General features: G+C 38.6%; 1 protein-coding gene across 2 annotated transcripts in view; it reads left to right on the forward strand.

The window, feature by feature from the left end:
- Positions 1-19,379, forward strand: part of SHTN1 (shootin 1) — a 96,966-nt gene that overhangs the window by 73,646 nt on the left and 3,941 nt on the right. The window contains exons 15-16 of one of the 2 annotated variants that reach the window (XM_048507114.1): positions 1,145-1,265; positions 3,281-3,458. In XM_048507114.1, the coding sequence (XP_048363071.1) occupies positions 1,145-1,265; positions 3,281-3,458 (299 nt within the window). The remainder of the gene's footprint in view (positions 1-1,144; positions 1,266-3,280; positions 3,459-19,379) is intronic. The other variant, XR_007245360.1, reaches the window with a different exon arrangement.

Raw genomic sequence — 19,379 nt, forward strand, 5'->3', positions numbered from 1 at the left:
AGGTTGCAACCGCTGTCCCCCATGTCTGCCTCCCCAAATTTCCTGCCAGTTGCTGTGTGTGGTACGACAAGAGGAAGGATGGGATGGAGTTGTGCCCTGAAGCATCTTTCCACTGACTCGTACCCTGAGATTTTTCCCTCCAAAATTCTAATAGTCAGTTATGCTTTGACTGAGCCACCCTTTTGTTTTTTAGTATGCAATGTGGTGGCATGAATGTGGTAATTTACACTTTGTGTGTACACTTTGTGTTTTCCCACTTTTATAAATTAAATTAAGCAGCAAAAATGGTCTTTAATTGTTAAACTGGGCACATTACAAACAGAAATATAACAGCTCTGTTGGGACACCAGAATAATATTTTTCCTTCTGTCAGAAAAAAAATAAAGTGGCACCAGAGGCTTGTAAAGTGTTAACAAAGAATCAAAAGTTTTTATGTACAAAAAATAAATCAGGAAATTTTTCTAGCAAATGATAAAGTTGAAATTATATTCAAGAAGCTGGTTTCTGAGAGGTTACTATTTTACAGGTTGTTTCAGTATCTTTTTACAGTTGATAGAAGATTCACACAGGTCACTATCTTTAGTACCTTCAAGTTGTTACAGTCACTTAAATTCTCCACAGACTAAAGACCCACTAGGATAGATGTTCACTTTTTTATTTGGCTCTTTAGTTAATGTGCTAACAAAACATTAATTTCTACCCTCAGGTAGAAATACACAGTTCTTCAAACACTAACTCTAAGACAGTCTCTCCTCTAGAGTGTTTATCTCACAAGGTGCTTATCAGAGAAGGATTTGTGGTTTTTCTCCGGGAAATCCAATCCTTTCTCTGTTTTACCAACCACGTCACCTTCAGGAGCTTCACTGCCTCATGGGCTCTCCTCACTGAAAATCACCACCAGTGTGATTATTCAGTGTTACTGTGTTATGATTAACTCCAGGACCTTGGCACAGATTCCCTAACTTAAATCTGTCCTTCCTAGCACTTAATCGGAGTAGCTCATCTCAGCTTAGAACTGGCCCTCAGTCTCCAGAGAATGGAGCTACAACAGAACAACCATTCACTCTGATATTGCAGTAGGGCAAATTTTGCTTTCTTGGACATAGCTTGGCTGTTGCATTTTTAGTAATATGTTTTGCCATAGGAAACACTGAATACATCTACAAGTTCAAGAAGCCTGAAATCCCTTGAAACAGACAGCAGTGAAACAGAATTAGAAAGAATCTTGAGGCTGAGAAAAGTGACAACTGAGCAAGACAGCAGCAGTAAGTTACAATGATTATTTTAAGACCTACAACTGAGTTGTATCTTATCTGCAAAGCTGTTTCAAAAGACTAAAAGCCTTTGAAATATTTAGCATTTCAGCCCTCATTCATCAGGGAAACTTTGATTGCTCTCCCAGTTGATCCATGTTTTCTTAATCACTATGCTCTAACATCGACAGTGTTGTTAAGTGAAGTCTTTTTTGACAACCTTCTGCTCTGGAGTTTAGTAACTGACACTGAAACCATTGTTATCCTTTCAAACCAATACATTTTTTCTTTGACAGGGATGCAAAAACAACTAGATATCATTTCAACTTGCATAAATGATCCTGTTGAAAATCAAACAGATTATTGTAATTATTAGATGATAAGTTTTTGTTTACTGTTCCTGTGGTAGAATAGACCTGGTCTGACCTGCAGGCCCTATTTCGCCCCATCCTCTCTAAGGATCTACCAGCCCCTCCTGGAAGGACTTCTCTCTCTCTCTCTCTCTCTTTCTCTCTCTCTCTCTGTCTCTGTCTCTGTGTGTGTGTGTGTGCTTTAGATAATTGCTGCCACCACATGACCATTGTAGGAATTGCCCACAGGTCAGGACCCCCCAGCTTTCCTTCCGAGCTTTGAGGCCTTACCTTGGTGTCTTCCGCTTTCCCAACTTCTGGGCCCCACGGGAATAACTTACTGCCTGATGCATCCCAAGAAAGAATACCTATTTGCCAGTCTTCTCCCTCCTGGCACCCCATGTTCATGACTGTGGTGATCTGTGTGATACAGAGAACCACTACCAGCATCCAAAAAAGTATTTATTAAAAAGAAAACGTTTACAAGCATACTTTTAGCACAGCACCAGGTTCAGCAAGAAATCCAAAAGAAATAAGAAAAATGAAATTCCTCTGTACCTCTTTTTTACATGCCCTATTAGATATTAGATTATAGGACAGGATCCTGAGCTTAGAATGTTAGAGATCTCTACAGAGTTTCATTACCTGGAAGGCTCCTCCTGCTCCCTGGAGGTCAAAATGGCAGTCTTCTCCAAACCTCAAATAAGACCCCTGTCTCCTCTGAAAAACACAGCAAAATAAAACTTCCTCATTGCTCTCAGGACTGGTATTCATTTCCTTTCTCCACCCATTGACCAGGTCAGCCTAAGTCAAACTACCTTTTTCTGAAGCCTCCAGGAGTTTTCTTCCTGAAGTCCTTTCTAGTGTTTTGGAACTTCTGAGGCTCTGATCCCTGCTTGGAAAAGGTGAGGGGGAGCTTGGCCCATCCCATTGTCTCTTGTTATCTCTATTAGCATTTATAAAAAGATGGCTGAGGTAAGGCTGGAAAGCAATTGAACTGACTTCTTTATTCCTGCAGCCCAGCCAGAAAAAAATAGTTCAAACATTTCCTTCAAACCTCAAGTGGAAAAAGCCATTTCTTCATGGTTCCTATAACTGTTGTAGGTGCAAAACCAATTTCTATGCAGAACACTTTCACATAGAACCTTGAGCTAGATATCACAATACTCTTACGAAAGAAGACAGAGTATGAGAATGTACCCTCCCACACAATCCATATGGGGATGTCTGTCCAACCTTCAGTACTACCTTCAACAGATATCCATGCTTGAGTATAATGTTCAGAAAAGCATAGGACCAGGTTGTATATTGGTATCTCTGATAAAATCTGAGAATTAACCATGCAGTCTGGGACAATGAGCTGGTGTAAATCTATGTGACTCTTCTGACATTATACCCACAAGTGGATGTTCAGTAGTACCAGAAATAGAACAGGTAAACGAGCTTTGATACAGTCCTCAACACATGTAGAGGAACAATCCAGATAAGAGTGTTCTCTCCATTGGCCCTTTGAAAGATAAGTGAAGGGAAGTGTCTAAATGACATGTTCTTGAATTTAAAAAACCTTTTATATAGCAAAGTGATCAATCAGTCAGTACTCCTTTGGGGTTTATGTGCATGAATTAGCATAATGCATCTGTCATAAATAATGAAAGCACTCCGCTCTTTTGGTTTAAGGTCCTGGTGGAATGTTGGCTTCTTCTGAATCCAAATCCATGCCAGTGTTGGGTTCTATTGGAACAGAATCGGCATTGACCAAGGAGATTCTGGAGATGGAATTCAGACACAAACCCTCAGAGTCAATTGATGGACATCATAAAATGGTTGAAGGAACAAGCATCAGAGTTAATACTCAGTAAGTGTTTTCTTATATCTACTTGTACTAGGAGCACTGCAGCAGTTAAACTATTTTATCTGTAATAGTCAAAAGACACCAAACTCCTCATTAGCTCCATAGAGGGCAATGGCAAGCCTCCACTTGATAGTAGCAATTGACTGTAGCAATGGGAAACCACAGCTTTCATGCGAACACTTATGTCTACCCGCTGGCTGGATTGGTATTTCTTAGAAGATGGGTGCTTTTTGCTGGCGGGAAAGTTGTATAAAAATTGGTATGGTCAGCCTGTGTGTGCATCTGCAGGGTATGGTGCACTGCCAGAACGATTAATTGGAAAGGCTTTTGTTGGACCTTGAATACAAGTTTCACCATTATTCTTATCATCTTACATCATATTATCTTTTCACTTGGCAGATGTGTTTGTTACATGAACAGTAGTATTTATTTGCCATAGTGAATGCATAAATTGTGAAGAGGTAAGGTATGTCTGTAAACATTCAGGGGAGACACATAAGAGAACCAAGGCCTAGTTGTTTCCTTGGCGTGTGTCTGCTGTATGATCCTTTGTGTTCACACTTTGATGTGGTTGCGCCTTGCATGAATTGTCTTGTGGAGGCAGGTTGACGTTACCAGAATTAAGTTTTGCTTACTTTTGCTGAATCAAGTTTCATAACTGATTTTAAGCGCACCTGTGTAAAAGAAAGAGAGGAAATAAGTAAAGAGAGCAAATAAGAGAGCAAAGTAAATAAGTTTAAGTAAATAAGAGAGAAAATAATAATAATAAAGTTACCAATAAACCTATGTATATACACAGATGTGGAAATCAATAAAGACTCACTGAGGAGAAATCTCCCCAGTGACTCAATCCGCATTCCCCCCCACTTCCATTCCAACTTCTGTGTTTCTCTCATCCTGCCCCCTTTGTTTCCAGTACCCATGTATTTTCTCTTCTTCCTCCTTATAATACTGGTGACGGGTACCATTACTAAAACATTGGGTACCATTTGGAGTAGCTACAGCAACCTAAAATACTTCCCAAATGCTATTTTTCAAAATATTTGTTCATACATAGACATTGTTTTTTGTGTTTGTTTTATATCTTCCTTTTTTAAAACAAATTGGGTGGATGCCCTAGATTTGCAGTTCATTAAACTTGTTTTGTGTACATGAGAGAGATGTTCTTAGGTAACTTGTAGCTTAAATGTATGTTGGAAGTGTGATAAACTCTAAAAGCTTAATGGGAGATTGAGACCATTTAGACACTTACAGCTCGCCACAAGATTTGTCTTCAATTGATCTGAAGGATTTTCCCCCCGCAGCATGTGCTTTGAATTTTACACTTACCTTTCCCCTGTCTTTTCCCCAAATCTGCTGAAGCTCCTCCCCATCAGCCATTTTTTCCTCCACTCCTCCTCTGTTTTTGAAAGGATCCCCCCCCCCCACTTTGCATTAGTAAACTAACCTTAGGGCAAAAAAAAAAAAAAACCCCAGCCAAGCTGATTGTGTGCTCTTTGTCTATTTCGGCAAGTATTTGCAAGTGAAACTCTAAAGCAAAGATACATTGTTAGGAGTGAGTTTTGCTCCTAACTGCAGACACAATCTTTGACTTAGCAAAAGGGGAAGAAATCCTTTCAAAACAAAGAAGTGGGGGGGATGAAATGGCTGACAGCTTTGCTCATGGCTTTGCTCATCCATGACCCAGCAGCATGAGGACAGCTGTGTAAATGAAAACCTGCCCCAGAGGAAAGAGAAGCTCGGTGCAGCAAGAAGCCCCATGCACATATGGAGCTCCACATATAGATCTCTATCTTTTTAAACTGAAAGTAGCAGTTTCAAATCAAGGACAGAATTGGGCAAGTAACTATTTCCTTGTAACTTTAAAAAATTTCAGTACCAGCCCCAGCTGTTTCAGTTTTTCCTACAGGGCAAATAGCAGCCCTAGAGGAATTATAGAGATCACAGAAATGATCAATTTTGATTGATAGTTTCGATTAGGAAAATGGCCCACAGGGAAAGGGTTAATTTCCCCTCATACTGCTGCTTTTATTAATTTAAACCCCTCCACATGACTCCATCCAAGTGGTTTCCTCATTGCATCTAATTTGGCCATTGTTCATATAGCAACAAGTGGCCTTAAGCACTTGCCTATCTAGTCTGTGAATACTGAAAATATATTTTTAAATATCTTTTGCTGATGTATCCTGAATTTCCCAGGGGGAAATGCTGGCGGGTAGAATTAGGACTAATAAAAGGAAACACTTCTTCACGCAACGTGTGATTGGTGTTTGGAATATGCTGCCACAGGAGGTGGTGATGGCCACTAACCTGGATAGCTTTAAAAGGGGCTTGGACAGATTTATGGAGGAGAAGTCGATTTATGGCTACCAATCTTGATCCTCTTGATCTGAGATTTCAAATGCCTTAACAGTCCAGGTGCTCGGGAGCAACAGCCGCAGAAGGCCATTGCTTTCACATCCTGCATGTGAGCTCCCAAAGGCACCTGGTGGGCCACTGTGAGTAGCAGAGAGCTGGACTAGATGGACTCTGGACTGATCCAGCTGGCTTGTTCTTGTGTTCTTGTGTTCTCCTTGGCTTTTCTTAATTTTAAAGATTTGAAACCAGACAAAATCACTTAGTACATTTTCAGGTAAATAATATGTCAGTGAAAGCCAACATGGGCATAGTTGTTACAGTGCTGGACCAAGATCAAGGGAACTCAGGTTCAAAACCCCACCCTGCCATGAAAACTTGCTGGGTGTCCTTGGGCCAATCACACACACTTAGCTTTGTCCCTGACAAATAATTGGATGGGAAACCTCCAAGGAGTACCAGGGGCATGATGTAGAGGCAGGCAACAGCAAAACACCTCTTGCCTCGAAACCCCTACAGGATAGCCATGGTCATTTCTGCATGATCCAAATATTCCGGGTTAAGCAAGGTAAATATCCTGGTTTGGGCAAGAAGTTCACATGGTTCCAGGTCCTAAAGCGGGCTTGTCCCACAATATTTTCCTCATCCTGGGTTTTTTAAAAAATCATCAATTTGGCGATTTTTTTCAAAAATCCCGTGTTGAACTTGCTACGGTGCAAACACCATGGGAGCAGAACCAGTTTCCTTTTCCTGCCCAGCCTCCTGACTGCCCCCCCCCCCCCGATCTCCCTATCAGATGTAATGTCAGTTCTCAACTCTGCTGAGCTACCAACTGTTGCAGCCCACTCTTCCTCCAATCACGTTTTCTGTTCATGGTATTGACCGGGTTCCATTTCACCTGGGTTAATCAGGAGTGGAGTCCCAAAATGTCCCCATTTTTTCTGTACATATATGGTTGCTTGTAGTGCATAGCTAGGGAGATGTGTACTTTGGGACAAATATTAGAGGGCATATCACCGGGGGGAGGGTGTAGCACAAGACAAGGTGTCTTGTTTTACTTGAGTTCAGCTTGGTTTACAAAAAAATCCACTCAGACATGAAAAATTCTTATAAAAAATCTTTTTAAGTTTACTAAGAGGCTATCAACCCATCATAATCACCATCATAACAGCAGAAAAATAATATATAAATTATCAGGTTACAGTCAAAGAAACGCATAAGCTAAAACAATAATGTTTTTAAAAGCTAATATTTACATAACATTTCATACAGCAAGAAAACCAGCAAGATTAGCTCTAAAGTATGGCGCAAATCAACAAGAAGCCATTCCCTGATAGTCAGGAATAACAATGAATAGTCGTCTTACAATTGTTAAGGCAATTATAGAACAGAGCAGCCAATAAAATCATTCTAATATACCATAGGCTTGCTAATATTATTGCTTAACAATTGCCAGATGATAATACTTCCATTAACAATAGGATATCACTGTTACAATTATCCTACTGGGTCAAAATGACCCTGAATAATGAACAAACTTATCACAGCTGTAGAGGGTAAGGGAAGAACATTATACAGCAGATTTTTTCTTAAAGAAAAACAGCCTCTCAATCAAGGCTGTGGTTTTGCTGAGATAAACAATTTCTCTCGTTTTCCACAAAAATATGAGAACATGAGTGGGAATGTGATGTGATGCTGTGCCCCATTGTTTTTTGCTGCTGCTTACCATGTTCATTGAAGCTGCCGGCCCAAAACAACAGCCGATCAGAACGCAGGGATGTTTGCGCATGCGTGGAGATACTTGCAGTATAAATACAAAAGTCCCAGGCTCCTGCGAAACAAACTGGATTATTTCCTCCCAGTCGTCACTGGATTCCTTCACAGAAACAGGCAGCTATACGAAGGGAGAAACCAGGATAAAATAGACCTGGACTGCTAGATGTCTATTGTGCCGTGCAGTATAATTGTGCCGTGCAGAAATGGCCCATCTCAACTATAACTGCATGGCGAAAAAGTCATATTTTATTTGTGTTGAGTTTTTCGCAATATATTTCATGTGGGGAAATACTGAAGCTTATTTTTAAAGCAAAATGATAGCTACTGCTCTTAGAATTCTAGAATATTCTTGAACTGCAACTTATCTAACTTTTTCTATTGCAAACAAGATGTTAACTGAAAATATATGTAATCAGTGGCAAAGCATTTCCCAGGACACATGTACATTACCATCCACCCATCCACCCACCCCCACCACTCCGGCTAACATTCAGCTATGGGAGGAATATTTTAAACAGTAGAAAACTTTTGAATTGATTGAAGATATCAAGACTTTAAATCAGTGGTTTGTTTGGCTGAATAGATCCTCAGTTTGGTTAGCTAAAGTTTTACTTGATGGACTGTACATTCTTGTTTACTGTGCCTTTCAATCGTCCGAGTTAATCCTGCTTCAGAGGGAGCCGGTTGAGGATCAGTTTGTTTTACAACAATTCTCAAGGTGTTTTTTTTTAAGCTACCCTAAACCTTTCGTTCAGTTTTCTTTCCAGGATGTCAGGTAGTTTATCATTAGAAGAAAAAAGGAAATAAGTGAGACAAATCAGATCAGCAAAATGTTATAATCATGGTTAATTAAGCCTCTGATTTCCTGTTCCGTCAGGGAAAAAAAGGAAACCTATTCCCAGAGGCTTGCATCTTATAGTTCAAAGGGCTAAATCTTAACAAATGAAGTGGAAATTCAATTCACATCTAGTTTTGTGGGCGACCTTATTCTCTTACTGGTGCTTTTATCATTTGTAGAAAAGGAATAGACGGGTTTCCTCTCTTTTGCTTTAATATTTTTATTAATGCTGTGGTTTTTTTAAAAAAAGAACAGATCCCTCTCTAATCACACATTGCTTGCTCCCTCATACTTATGCATTCATACATCCTTGACAAAAGATTATCTGTACTTTTCTATTTTCCAATTACATTTCTTTGACATCAGTGTTGCTTTGTTTTTTTGATCCACTGGCAAGATGATAAAGGCAGTTTGAGTTGTTTCCCATGAAATGTAGCATTGTTTGTCTTTGGATCCCGCCTCGTTTGATGGCTAATGTTAATGAGAAGATTCTGCTACCTTTGCTACCTTTTTTTGTCTACCTTTTATTCTAGTAAACTGAGTGGAAATTGCATTTGCAAGGAAGGAAATGGAATAATTGCAGGCCCAAGGTCTCCCAGAATGCGTGGCGAATTGACCGTGAAAAGGATCTTGTGTTGACAGTCACAGTTGTTAGGGACTATAAAAATATATTTGAAGTGCCATTTATTTTGCAGCTTGCCAATTCAGTCATGACCAAAAAAAGTATCTTTTGATTTTAAATTATCTCCTTTTCCATGTGGCTTTCAGACTGATTATGGGACAGAGACTGCTTTAATAGCACTGATAAATGATCTTCATTGCAAATAGATGCATCACACTGCTGATTTTCTTATATCCCTTTGACTCAGTGGACCATGCTAAGTTGCTAGCATGTTGGAGCATGGCTTTGGTGTGACTGGTACAACCCTCCATTGGTTTCATCAGATTGACAGCAGAGAATTTACTTTGGAGAGGTCAGTGTCTTCAGAAATGATCTGTGGAACCTTAGTCTGGTTCTTTGACTGATGCTATATATAAGTCACAGATAAACAAAACTTTCACCAGTAAAATGGTAGAACAACCATAGGGAAACCTGGGTCAGGCAGCAGGCAGAATGCATGGCTGTATCTACAAAAGATTCATTTCAAATTTAGAGTGACAGAAAGGCACAAAGCTAACAGAAAAATGGTAGGTTTATTTGCAACCTTGTACTTATTTATGTGTGTTTAAGTCAATAAGAGAAGTGGGATTAATATACATAACAGCTGATGAAAAAGCAGTACAAATTCAAGACGACTGCCATAGAGTCAGATATGAGCAACTTGTTATTAATTCCCTGATGGACAGGACAAAATGCCATAGACTGATGTTGAACCAAATTTAGTTTACATTATAGGAAACAATGTAAAAGAGGTGATGCATTTGACCAGGTTAGCTCCGTAAATTGTGAAATTTTCCCCAATGTGTTTTAGAAAGACAATTAGTTGGACATGGTTTTATATGGCTGTCATTAAATTCCTTCAAAGGTCTTTTTAGGATGATGACATTTTGGAATAGTGCTGTCAGAAGACCCATGCAAAGTAAGATGACACATTTTTATCAAACCAGAGCCTGTTACATGAATCTGATATAAGGGGCCCCATGCTCTTGTGCAGAACAGAAAGCAGCATGAAAAAGATACTGTACTGAAACAGGTTTAATGCTTGGTCATCATCACAGGGACGAATTGTTTTTGCTCACCCCCAGGTGAAAACTAAACACATCAATTACTTCAACTTCCTCCTTAAGGGACTGGTGAAACAGAAATCGTAGGCCTTTTGTCAGCAACAGGTGTGAACAAACTGTTTACTGTGTCTGCTCTCTGTTCTCTCCAAGACCAATTGATTTATCTTCCTTGTTTTGTTTTTACTGTATCTCTAAGCATCTGGCAAGGGTCATAACCCTGTTCATTGTTTTGGTTGCCTGTGATTACTTTTCGTTCTGAGGAATAAGTACAAGAATAAAAATAGATTTCTCTTTCTACCTGAGGATGTACTAATAGATCTAATCTCCAATGGTGTGTAGTTTGTGAAGGGGTTTCGACATCAGTGTCTACTCACACAAATTCTGCACAACGTGCTAGGTAGTTTGTACTTTGCTGTTCTATTGTCAAAGGTGAGGCCCACTTTTTTAACACTGTAGCCAGCATGGTGTAGTGGTTAGGAGCATGTGGATTCTAATCTGGAGAACCGGGTTTGATTCCCCACTCCTCCACCCGAGTGGCAGATGTGTTTCTGCACTCCTACATTCCTGCTGGGTGACCTTGGGCTAGTCATGGTTCTTCTGAACTCTCTCAGCTCCACCTACTTCACAAGGGTGTCTGTTGTGGGGAGAGGAAGGGAAAGGAGCTTGTAAGCCACCTTGAGTCTCTTTACAGGAGAGAAAGCTGGGGTATACACTCCTCCTCCTCCTCCTCCTCCTCCTCTTCTTCTTCTTCTTGCCATTATAAGAATATGTAGTTCCACTCACTATGTACCACTTCCACTTTGTGTGTAAAAATTCCATATTGTATGGAATTTTTAAATGACACAGGAGATAACTTTGTGAATTTGTCGAAGTGGGCTTTATACACAAATATCAGTGGGATTTAATTGAGTGAATCTATTGATCTTCATAAAGACTGTGGAGAACTTTACTGCAGACAGGGTTGCCCAGCTCTAGATTGGGAAATACCTGGAGAGGCAGACAAGGAAGGCAGAATATACAGTCTCATGCTACATAATTAAAAACTAATCCTTATTTCATGAATAACCTTTAGACTGTAATGACTCAAACAGAAAACTATTTAAACTATTTTAAGGTATATTTTTCCTCAAAAAATATGGTTTTTTAAAAATCGGATTTAATTTTTAAAAATCAGATTTTTATTTTTTTTACATTTTATCCACCCTGATGTAAATAGATGTATGTAGATTCTAGAGTTCTTCTGAAGCTTTATCTACTGATATATTTAATGTATACCCCACCTTTCTCCTCAGTGGGGACCCAAAGCAGCTTATGTGGTTTTCCACTTCCATTTTTTCCTTACAACAGTCTTGTGTGGTAGTTTAGGCTGCGAATGCATGACTGGACTCAAGATTACTAAGAAAGGCTACATGGCAAAGTAGATACTTGAATCTTGGTCTCCCAGATGCCTGTCTGCCATTTTAACCACTCAGAGGTCGGAGTTTTTTTATTGGGTTGGGTTTTTTTATTTTCTATTATCAAAGCTTCAGTTCCTGGTCTAAAAATCTGAGAAAATTGAACTGCGGAGGAGTTAAAGAAAACCCCAAAGCAGAAGCTCGAACTTTTATCTTGAATTCATGGAAGTAGCTAATTTAGTCACACACACCCAAAAAAAACATTTAACACAGTAGAAGTCTCATATAGCAGTTTCTCTGAAGAAACAAGGGGATATTTTGTTCAGTATGAAACCAAAGAGTGTCCCCAAGGTTCCTGGGATCTGTTCATTCTGAAAGGAAAGGTGTGTCTTCTCTCTTTTTGTCCTTAGTACACTAAGTACTTAGTAAAAACATTAGTTTTCAGATAGTAGACGATTCAGTTAACTGCACAAGCTACATAGAGGGTAAGGCTTAATCTGATGATTTTATACAATTAAAGGATTTTCCCTCCTTCCCTCAACTGTAATCTTAACACTACAGAATTGTCTACTGACACTGCAGGAAACAGCTCCGCCTCAGAGAGACACCACTACAAAGGTTTTCCATGTGCAGCTTGTGCATGGACAATTAAGCTTTAACAACAATTTGGGAAGAGCAACAGGATGTTCTGGAAGCTAAGAATCTCCTTCTGTTAACAACATGCTCCATTCATGGTAAAAGAAGAGTCAAGCAACTCCGAATGCATGTAACTACAGGTGACAAGTCCTTTAAGGTTGGTTTAGGTATGATACGGCCACTTAAGAAGACCATGCCTTAAAACTGAAATATGACACAAGGATGGCATTGCTGGCACAATGGTACATACAACTAATACCCTCTTGGCATTGCTGAGACTAGGCCAACTTTCAGCATGCAGGAACTATTAATGTTAGTTTTGCTTCTACACCAAGCACCATGCACAAGTGTTATCCAAGTGATTTGATTTGATAACAAGAACAAGGTTTGTTAATATGACTGGAATGCAAGGCCAATTCAAATGTAATCCTCAGTGAAGAAGAGTAGATTTTCAAGTCCTCCAGTCCTTGCTCTAATATCTTTTTTAAAAGGAACATAGGTTCCTTTCCCAAGAAACCTGTAGAGGTAATAGTAGCTGGTGCTTCCTAGGGTAGCCGCTACCTTTTTTCTCAGCTCCAAAATAAGCCAATTCAAAAACATAATGTGTCAATGAGCTCTTATAAATTACATATGTGTGAATGTGATAAGCCATTAAATCGAGAATACCCATTAATTTGTTAGATACTTTCCTAGCTGATGTAGAATTTAGATTTATTATATGAACTGTATGTTGCATTTTTTCTTTGTTTGTACTACTTATGCAGATTATAAAATGTTTTCTTTAGGAAGACTGGCATATACTTCATTATTTTAAAAGTTTTGTTTTAAAATTGTAGGTAGTAAGGCAAATTCTGCATTAAAATTTAAAAGGCTTTGTTTGAATTTAGAGTCATCATTCTGCTTAAAAGAAATCTCCGAATAAAATAAATCTTCTACTCACAGCAATATTTTTCCATGAGCAGAAGATTCACCTGTGTGTAGAAGGCTACTGTTGGATCCATTTTTAGTATTAATAATTTAGTGTGAATCCCCATAATCCTTTCTGTCTCTTCTTTTTTCTTGTTGGCTTAATGCTTTTTTCCATATAAGAATCCTTGGTGGAAAAACAGTTGCATCAACTCACATGTGGAATATTTTATTGTTACTTTCCCTTTTGGCTTTTAATGTGTGTTTATTTTTAAAAATTGATGAGGATTTATAAAAATATTGAACTCTAGCAATCATTACTAGAAAGTGTGACTATAGAATAATTCATATTTATTTCTGTTTCATCTTGATAAATATGCCTTTAAGTTTCAATTGTTGAAAATATGGGTTCAGTGCTATTATTATGTAAATGCCCTCTTCAGAAATATTTGCTTTGTTTTAAATAGAGATATGCACAACTATTAATGTGCATATTGACTTCCAGAGTAATGCTCTTAATGGGAATCTTGTATAGTTAGAAGTTAACACTCTCTTCACACATGTATCTATCATCAAAATAATACTTCAGTGTTATTATATACAAACTGTTGAGAAAATTCCTTTATAACTGATCATAGCAATATAGTGTGCAACAATAAAATAGAATTAGGAATGTTTTTTCTGCAAATAAAAATGGATTTGTTTACGTATTATTTTAATTTGGATTCCTGAAGTGAAACAAAAAAATCCCTTCACTAATTTTACTGAGACTCTCCCAGAGTGAATGAGAAGGACTGAATGCTATCTACCATGACCTTTTTCTTGCTCAATTCATATTCATTTCAATTGAGCTTCGGTGGCATTTGCTTATAGTAGATTGTAACCCGTTCATGTAGAATTCAAAAATCTGTTATGCATTGTGCCACATTTCAGCTCAAGGTACAATTTAGTAAGTCAGCAATGAACATCCCAAACTGATTTTATGTTTTTTTAACAAGACTGCACTGTCAATAGCAACAGTTATGTAAAAAGGACTTTGTGTGGAAGGAAAAGCTCCAAACGAAGCATGAGCAGCAATTTCTTGTTTTGTGCTGGAGTACTGGAACAACATGTTAATCATTGGATTTCACCATTAAACTGTGTTATATTGACAGATTTTAATCTTCCATCCTTCTGTCCTTGAAGGTGATAAATATGATTATTTTATTATCCGTTTTTACTGTAAATGAAACAGGCGTCACACTATTTGGCTGTGCATCAGCCGTTGGATTGCTGCCATCCACTAATGCAGGCCCCCTGTGGAGAGCCCAGTGAAGAATTATACTTTTGATTCACCCAATTGTGTTAAATAGTCCAGCTGTTGAGATTTGAAAGATAGTTACCTCTAAAGTGAAATAAAAAGGACCTTGGCATTTATGGCTCTGGCCATTTTTATAGTGTTGGGGCAATCAGCTTTTCATGGGTAGCATTTTCTAAAATAACTCCCTTTTCGATATGTCACTTCCAAAGTTTCATTCACCATCATGTTCAAAATATTTCCTCTTCTATTTTGCAGAAAATATTTAAGCCTTGAGTGGTTGACGGATTTGCATAGAAGAGGCTCCCCCCCTTCCCCCATCTCAATGACTTACTGAACTGAATTGCCAACAGGATCTATCAGGACAAATTTCTGAACTAATTAGCTGGTTATTAAGCTCCAGTCTTAGATGTTGTTTTAGTACATATAATTTGAACTATGAATATGACAGAAAATAAACAGTAGTTTACTGTTCTTGCTGAGGCAATCTGGCCCTGGAAGATAAAATCCTACCAGCATGACAGTTTGCCATTTCTGCGACCCAGCTTCCATTCACCAAAGCTGCAGGATTTTATTGCTTTTCTGTCAATCAAATATAAACCAATGAAATCGCACCATTTCTATTTTGCCTTGGCTTGCTGAGTAACCTTTCTTCCTGAACAATTGCCTGAGCAGGTCCCATAATAATTGGACCCATCACATCAATTTCCTTCTCTTCAAAAGATTCTACTTACTCTTTCCAATGCTTATAACTTATTGGCAGCTACAATGTACCTTTGTATACCTACTGTAGGCAAGATTGCCAAATAACCTGTTCTTGGTCCTGCCACCAAAGTAGAGCTACAAACCCATTTGCGACTTAAAGATTTCTCTGCATATAGGCAGAGCCGAATAGAGATAACCACAATAAAGCAGGACTGTAAGATCTATACTAACGTAGCAATAAAACATCCTCAATTCAGGTTAAGGTTGGAAGTTGTGCTTGGATATATGCAAAATGATGACCATGTACAATAAAGTATTTTAGCAATTTGTTGTATCACATTAGTTAACTAAACCATGAGAAAAGCCCCCCCCCCCCCAAAAAAAAAAAAACAGTAGCAAAGCTACTCATAGTCTGAAGGACTTTCTAAAAAGGAAGGTTTGGATGTATTTCTTAACGGTAAGCTGGAAGAGAGGGAGAGAGATAGAGGCTGGAACATGAAACTCAGTTCAGAGGACAAATTACTAGAATGATCTGATTCATATCCATACAATCATGACTACTTCCTGGCTTTGGCATTTGCTTCATTTTCTAGTACTGGCTTCTAGAGTTGGCTTCTAGAGTTGCACCCTTTTATGCTGTGGGTTTTATGCTTTGATTTTGTTGCTCATCTTGCACTGTGGTTTGTTTGTTGGGGTTTTTTATGTTTTTGTTACATTTTAATCTTTGTGAGCTGCCTTTCAAACTTTCAGTTGAGGCTAAGGAGTAAAAATGTTTTCAAGGGTAGCGTGGAGAGTTGTCCTTCTCTAGCAGATTTTAAGGATGCCAGGGTACAAGCATACCAAGTTTAAAAAAAGATTTTTTTCCTCAAGTCCAGCAAGCAAATGTAGACATTTGTTGAGGAAGCGCTTGCATGTTCCTTCGATGGAGAAAAGGGAAATAAAGTATACACTCCTCCGCATACACAGCTTGCAGAATCAGAATTTCTGTCATGAATCCCAATACTAACTAGCATAATGCAGGGGGACAGTGGTTTGAAATTGGCTAGGGATTATTCCAAATTTCTTTTCAACTGAATTCCCCCCCCCCCCCCCCCACCAAGTGTCAAGTTATTTTATTAGTAGTTCAAACCCCCAATATGTCAACTTTGTTTATTTTCCACCTTAATAGAGGCAAAATTTGATCAGTTGTAGTAGATGTGCATTTTGTGGTCATGTTGTACTTTGTGATGGCATCAATCTGGGAGAACTCTGCTTTCAGAATCTAGTACTGACTCGGACTTGCTGTTTAATTTGCACACAGACTGTCTGCATTGACAATTCATGGTCATTATGAATTATCTGTATTTATGTCATTGCAGTGGCATCTGCCCTTGTGAAGAGGGAATGACTAAACAGCACAATAGAGAGGGATAGTTGGACTTCATATTCCCCATCAACCTAAAGAGATAATAGCAGCAATATCTACTCTGGAAGGAGGCAAAGAGGAAAAATTTGTTATAGAACATCAGGAACACTGTACATAAAATTAACAATCATGCATTACAAGTGCATGTGAGACAATGAAACCTCAGCAACACACATTTCTGTGCTGAATAGAAAAGAGGAAAAATATTCTATGTGCATGTATAGCATTAATCGACCAGAAGACATCATATAGTTAGGAGCAAAAGGAGGAAAAATAAAATGCTATGGGACAAACTAAAATGGCATTACTTGAAACTTAACAAGGGGCAGTGGGGCATTACTCTGCCCTTTGCCAATTAATATGGACTGGAAAATGTCAGGAGAAGCTCCACACATTTCTTTTTCCCCCCAAATAAATTTCCAACCAAAGATCACTGACATATACATCAATAATCAAACTGTTACACAACATAAATATATGACAATTTAACAATTCTTATTAAATATAGATTATTCTATTATAATATTAAAACTTTACATATTGTTATTAATCGCACAAATATTTACAAAAAATTCCTATTTACTATATCCACTACTATTCACTATCTATAACGATTCGTAAACCTTCTGTAATACACCTGCAAGACAACTATCAGCAGACTAAGACAAGTTCAATGTACCCCTTATTATACTAAACCAGCGGGCCCGGCCACGCGTTGCTGTGGCTGAGTCTGGTGAAGTGGAAAAGAAAGAAAAGGGGAAGCAAACGGTTCGAACTTGTGTCATTGCACAATGCCTGCAAGGGAGGGGCAAGGGGCCCCTCGCTCCCCTCCCTCTCTCCCTTTCCCTTGCATGGCAACCCGTTCCCTCCCTAACGTTCCCCTTCCTCTGCTAGGGTGGGTGGGCCATGTGCAGGTGGCTGGTTCTGTCCCTTTCACTCCCTTCCCTTGCAGGTGAATTATCTAGCGTAAAAAACACTGGGAGGCATGAGCTATGTTGTGTTCAAATGGCAGAGCATTTGGTCCAGAAAATCCCCGGACCCTCCCTCACCTTTCCCTTCCTCCGATAGGGTGGGTGGGTCATGTCCAGATGCCGGGCCCCATTCCTTTCACTCCATAAGGCAGTGGTTTTCAAGGAAGGCATGGTTGATTCCCTTGTATCAGAGGGGGTTGCTTTGATGGCCAGCAAATGGCACTGTTGCGGAACAGAACTGTGGTTCCAACTGTCACAGGTGTGGCATGTACACAACAAGAGGTGTGGAAACAGTATGGAAACCTGGCTGCACGCGAATGCAACATTGTGTGAAAATTTCAAAGCAATCGGTCCAGTAGTTTGGGAGATTACCTGTCAGCAGAAAAATTCACTGATAGATTTTTATATATCCCCCTCCCCCTTTGTTTCCTCCTGTAACATTGGTCATCCAGAAAATCATTTTTAGCTATTTATCACTAAGAGGACAATTGGAGCCATTCATTCACCCATTTCTTCCTGTATTTGTTTTTATACTTGATATAAAGTTCAGTATGTAATGTAGTGATGTTTGATATCATTTGTTACCTTAAAGTAGACAAACCAAGGTTCCCATCTTTCTTTGTATTTTTCATAAGGTATTTCCCTTATCCTATGAGCTGCCCGATCCATACTGGAGAAATATTGGACCTTTTCTTTCCAGTCCTCCAGAGTTGGTATCTTATCAGTTTTCCATACTCTTGCAAGCACAATTCTTGCCGCTGCTGCTAGATGAAAAAAACAGATGATGATATTTTTTCGGCAGCTCATTCCCAGACAAAGTTGGACTTACCAAATATATAATACTCTGGAAAGTAAATTGCTGACCAACAATTCGTATTACCTGCACATGTTTTTCCTGCCAATAATTTTCCACCATACTACAATCCCACCACATGTGTTTGAATGTGCCAATTTCTCACAAACATTTCCAGCATCTTTCAGAGTTGTTTTTATTTATTTTATACAGTTTCTTTGGCGTTATGTAAGTCCTATACATCATTTTTTAAATTGTGTTCCCACAGATCTGTGTTTGAGGTGTGATAATATATACTCTTACAGTATGAATTCCACTGTTCCATCATTATAATATTTCCATGCTCTTGTGCCCACTCAATCATACATTGTTTCACTACCTCTTTTTCTGTCTTCTGTTCTAGTAGCAGTTGATAAAATTTGCTGATTATCTTTGCGCTGTTTGTCATTAACAATCTATCTAGCTCACTCCATGTGACTGAGAGACCTCCTGCAGAAATGGCACTTTCCAATAGTCCTTTCAGAGAGCATAATTATGTAACTCGCATTTATGGCCACCAATCATTATATTATCTCTATTTTTAAGAGTTATTACACTTAGCCTAACTTCTACCAAGTCTTTATATCTCAGCCAATTCCTAAAATTAATTCTGTCTTTCATTTGGTACAATTCCATTCTTGAAATCCATATAGGTGTTTTTGTATAAAAGATTTTCCTGTACCTTGTCCATATACTAAGCAATGCTTTTCTGACATAATGTCGTGACATTTCATAATTCATTCTTTTGACCCTATTGCTACCTGGCCATAGATAGTAATGCCATCCTTTTTTCATACCATACCCTTCCAAATTAAGCAATGATTCTTCTTCCAGTCTTACCCAAGATTTTATCCACAGCAAGGCTGAAGAATCGTGGTATAGCTGCATATCTGGGAGACTATAACCACCTCTTTTCTTGGTGTCTATTAAGTTTATATATTTAACCCTATTGCAGCTACTTCCCCACACAAATTTAACAATTTCTTTTTTCCATTCTTCAAAAAATTTATTTGACGTTACAAAAGGTAAGCATTGGAATAGGAAGTTCAATTTTGGTAACACTACCATCTTCACTACTGATATT

The sequence above is a fragment of the Sphaerodactylus townsendi genome, linkage group LG08 (genome assembly GCF_021028975.2).
Source record: "Sphaerodactylus townsendi isolate TG3544 linkage group LG08, MPM_Stown_v2.3, whole genome shotgun sequence".
In the NCBI taxonomy this organism is placed as follows: domain Eukaryota; kingdom Metazoa; phylum Chordata; class Lepidosauria; order Squamata; family Sphaerodactylidae; genus Sphaerodactylus; species Sphaerodactylus townsendi.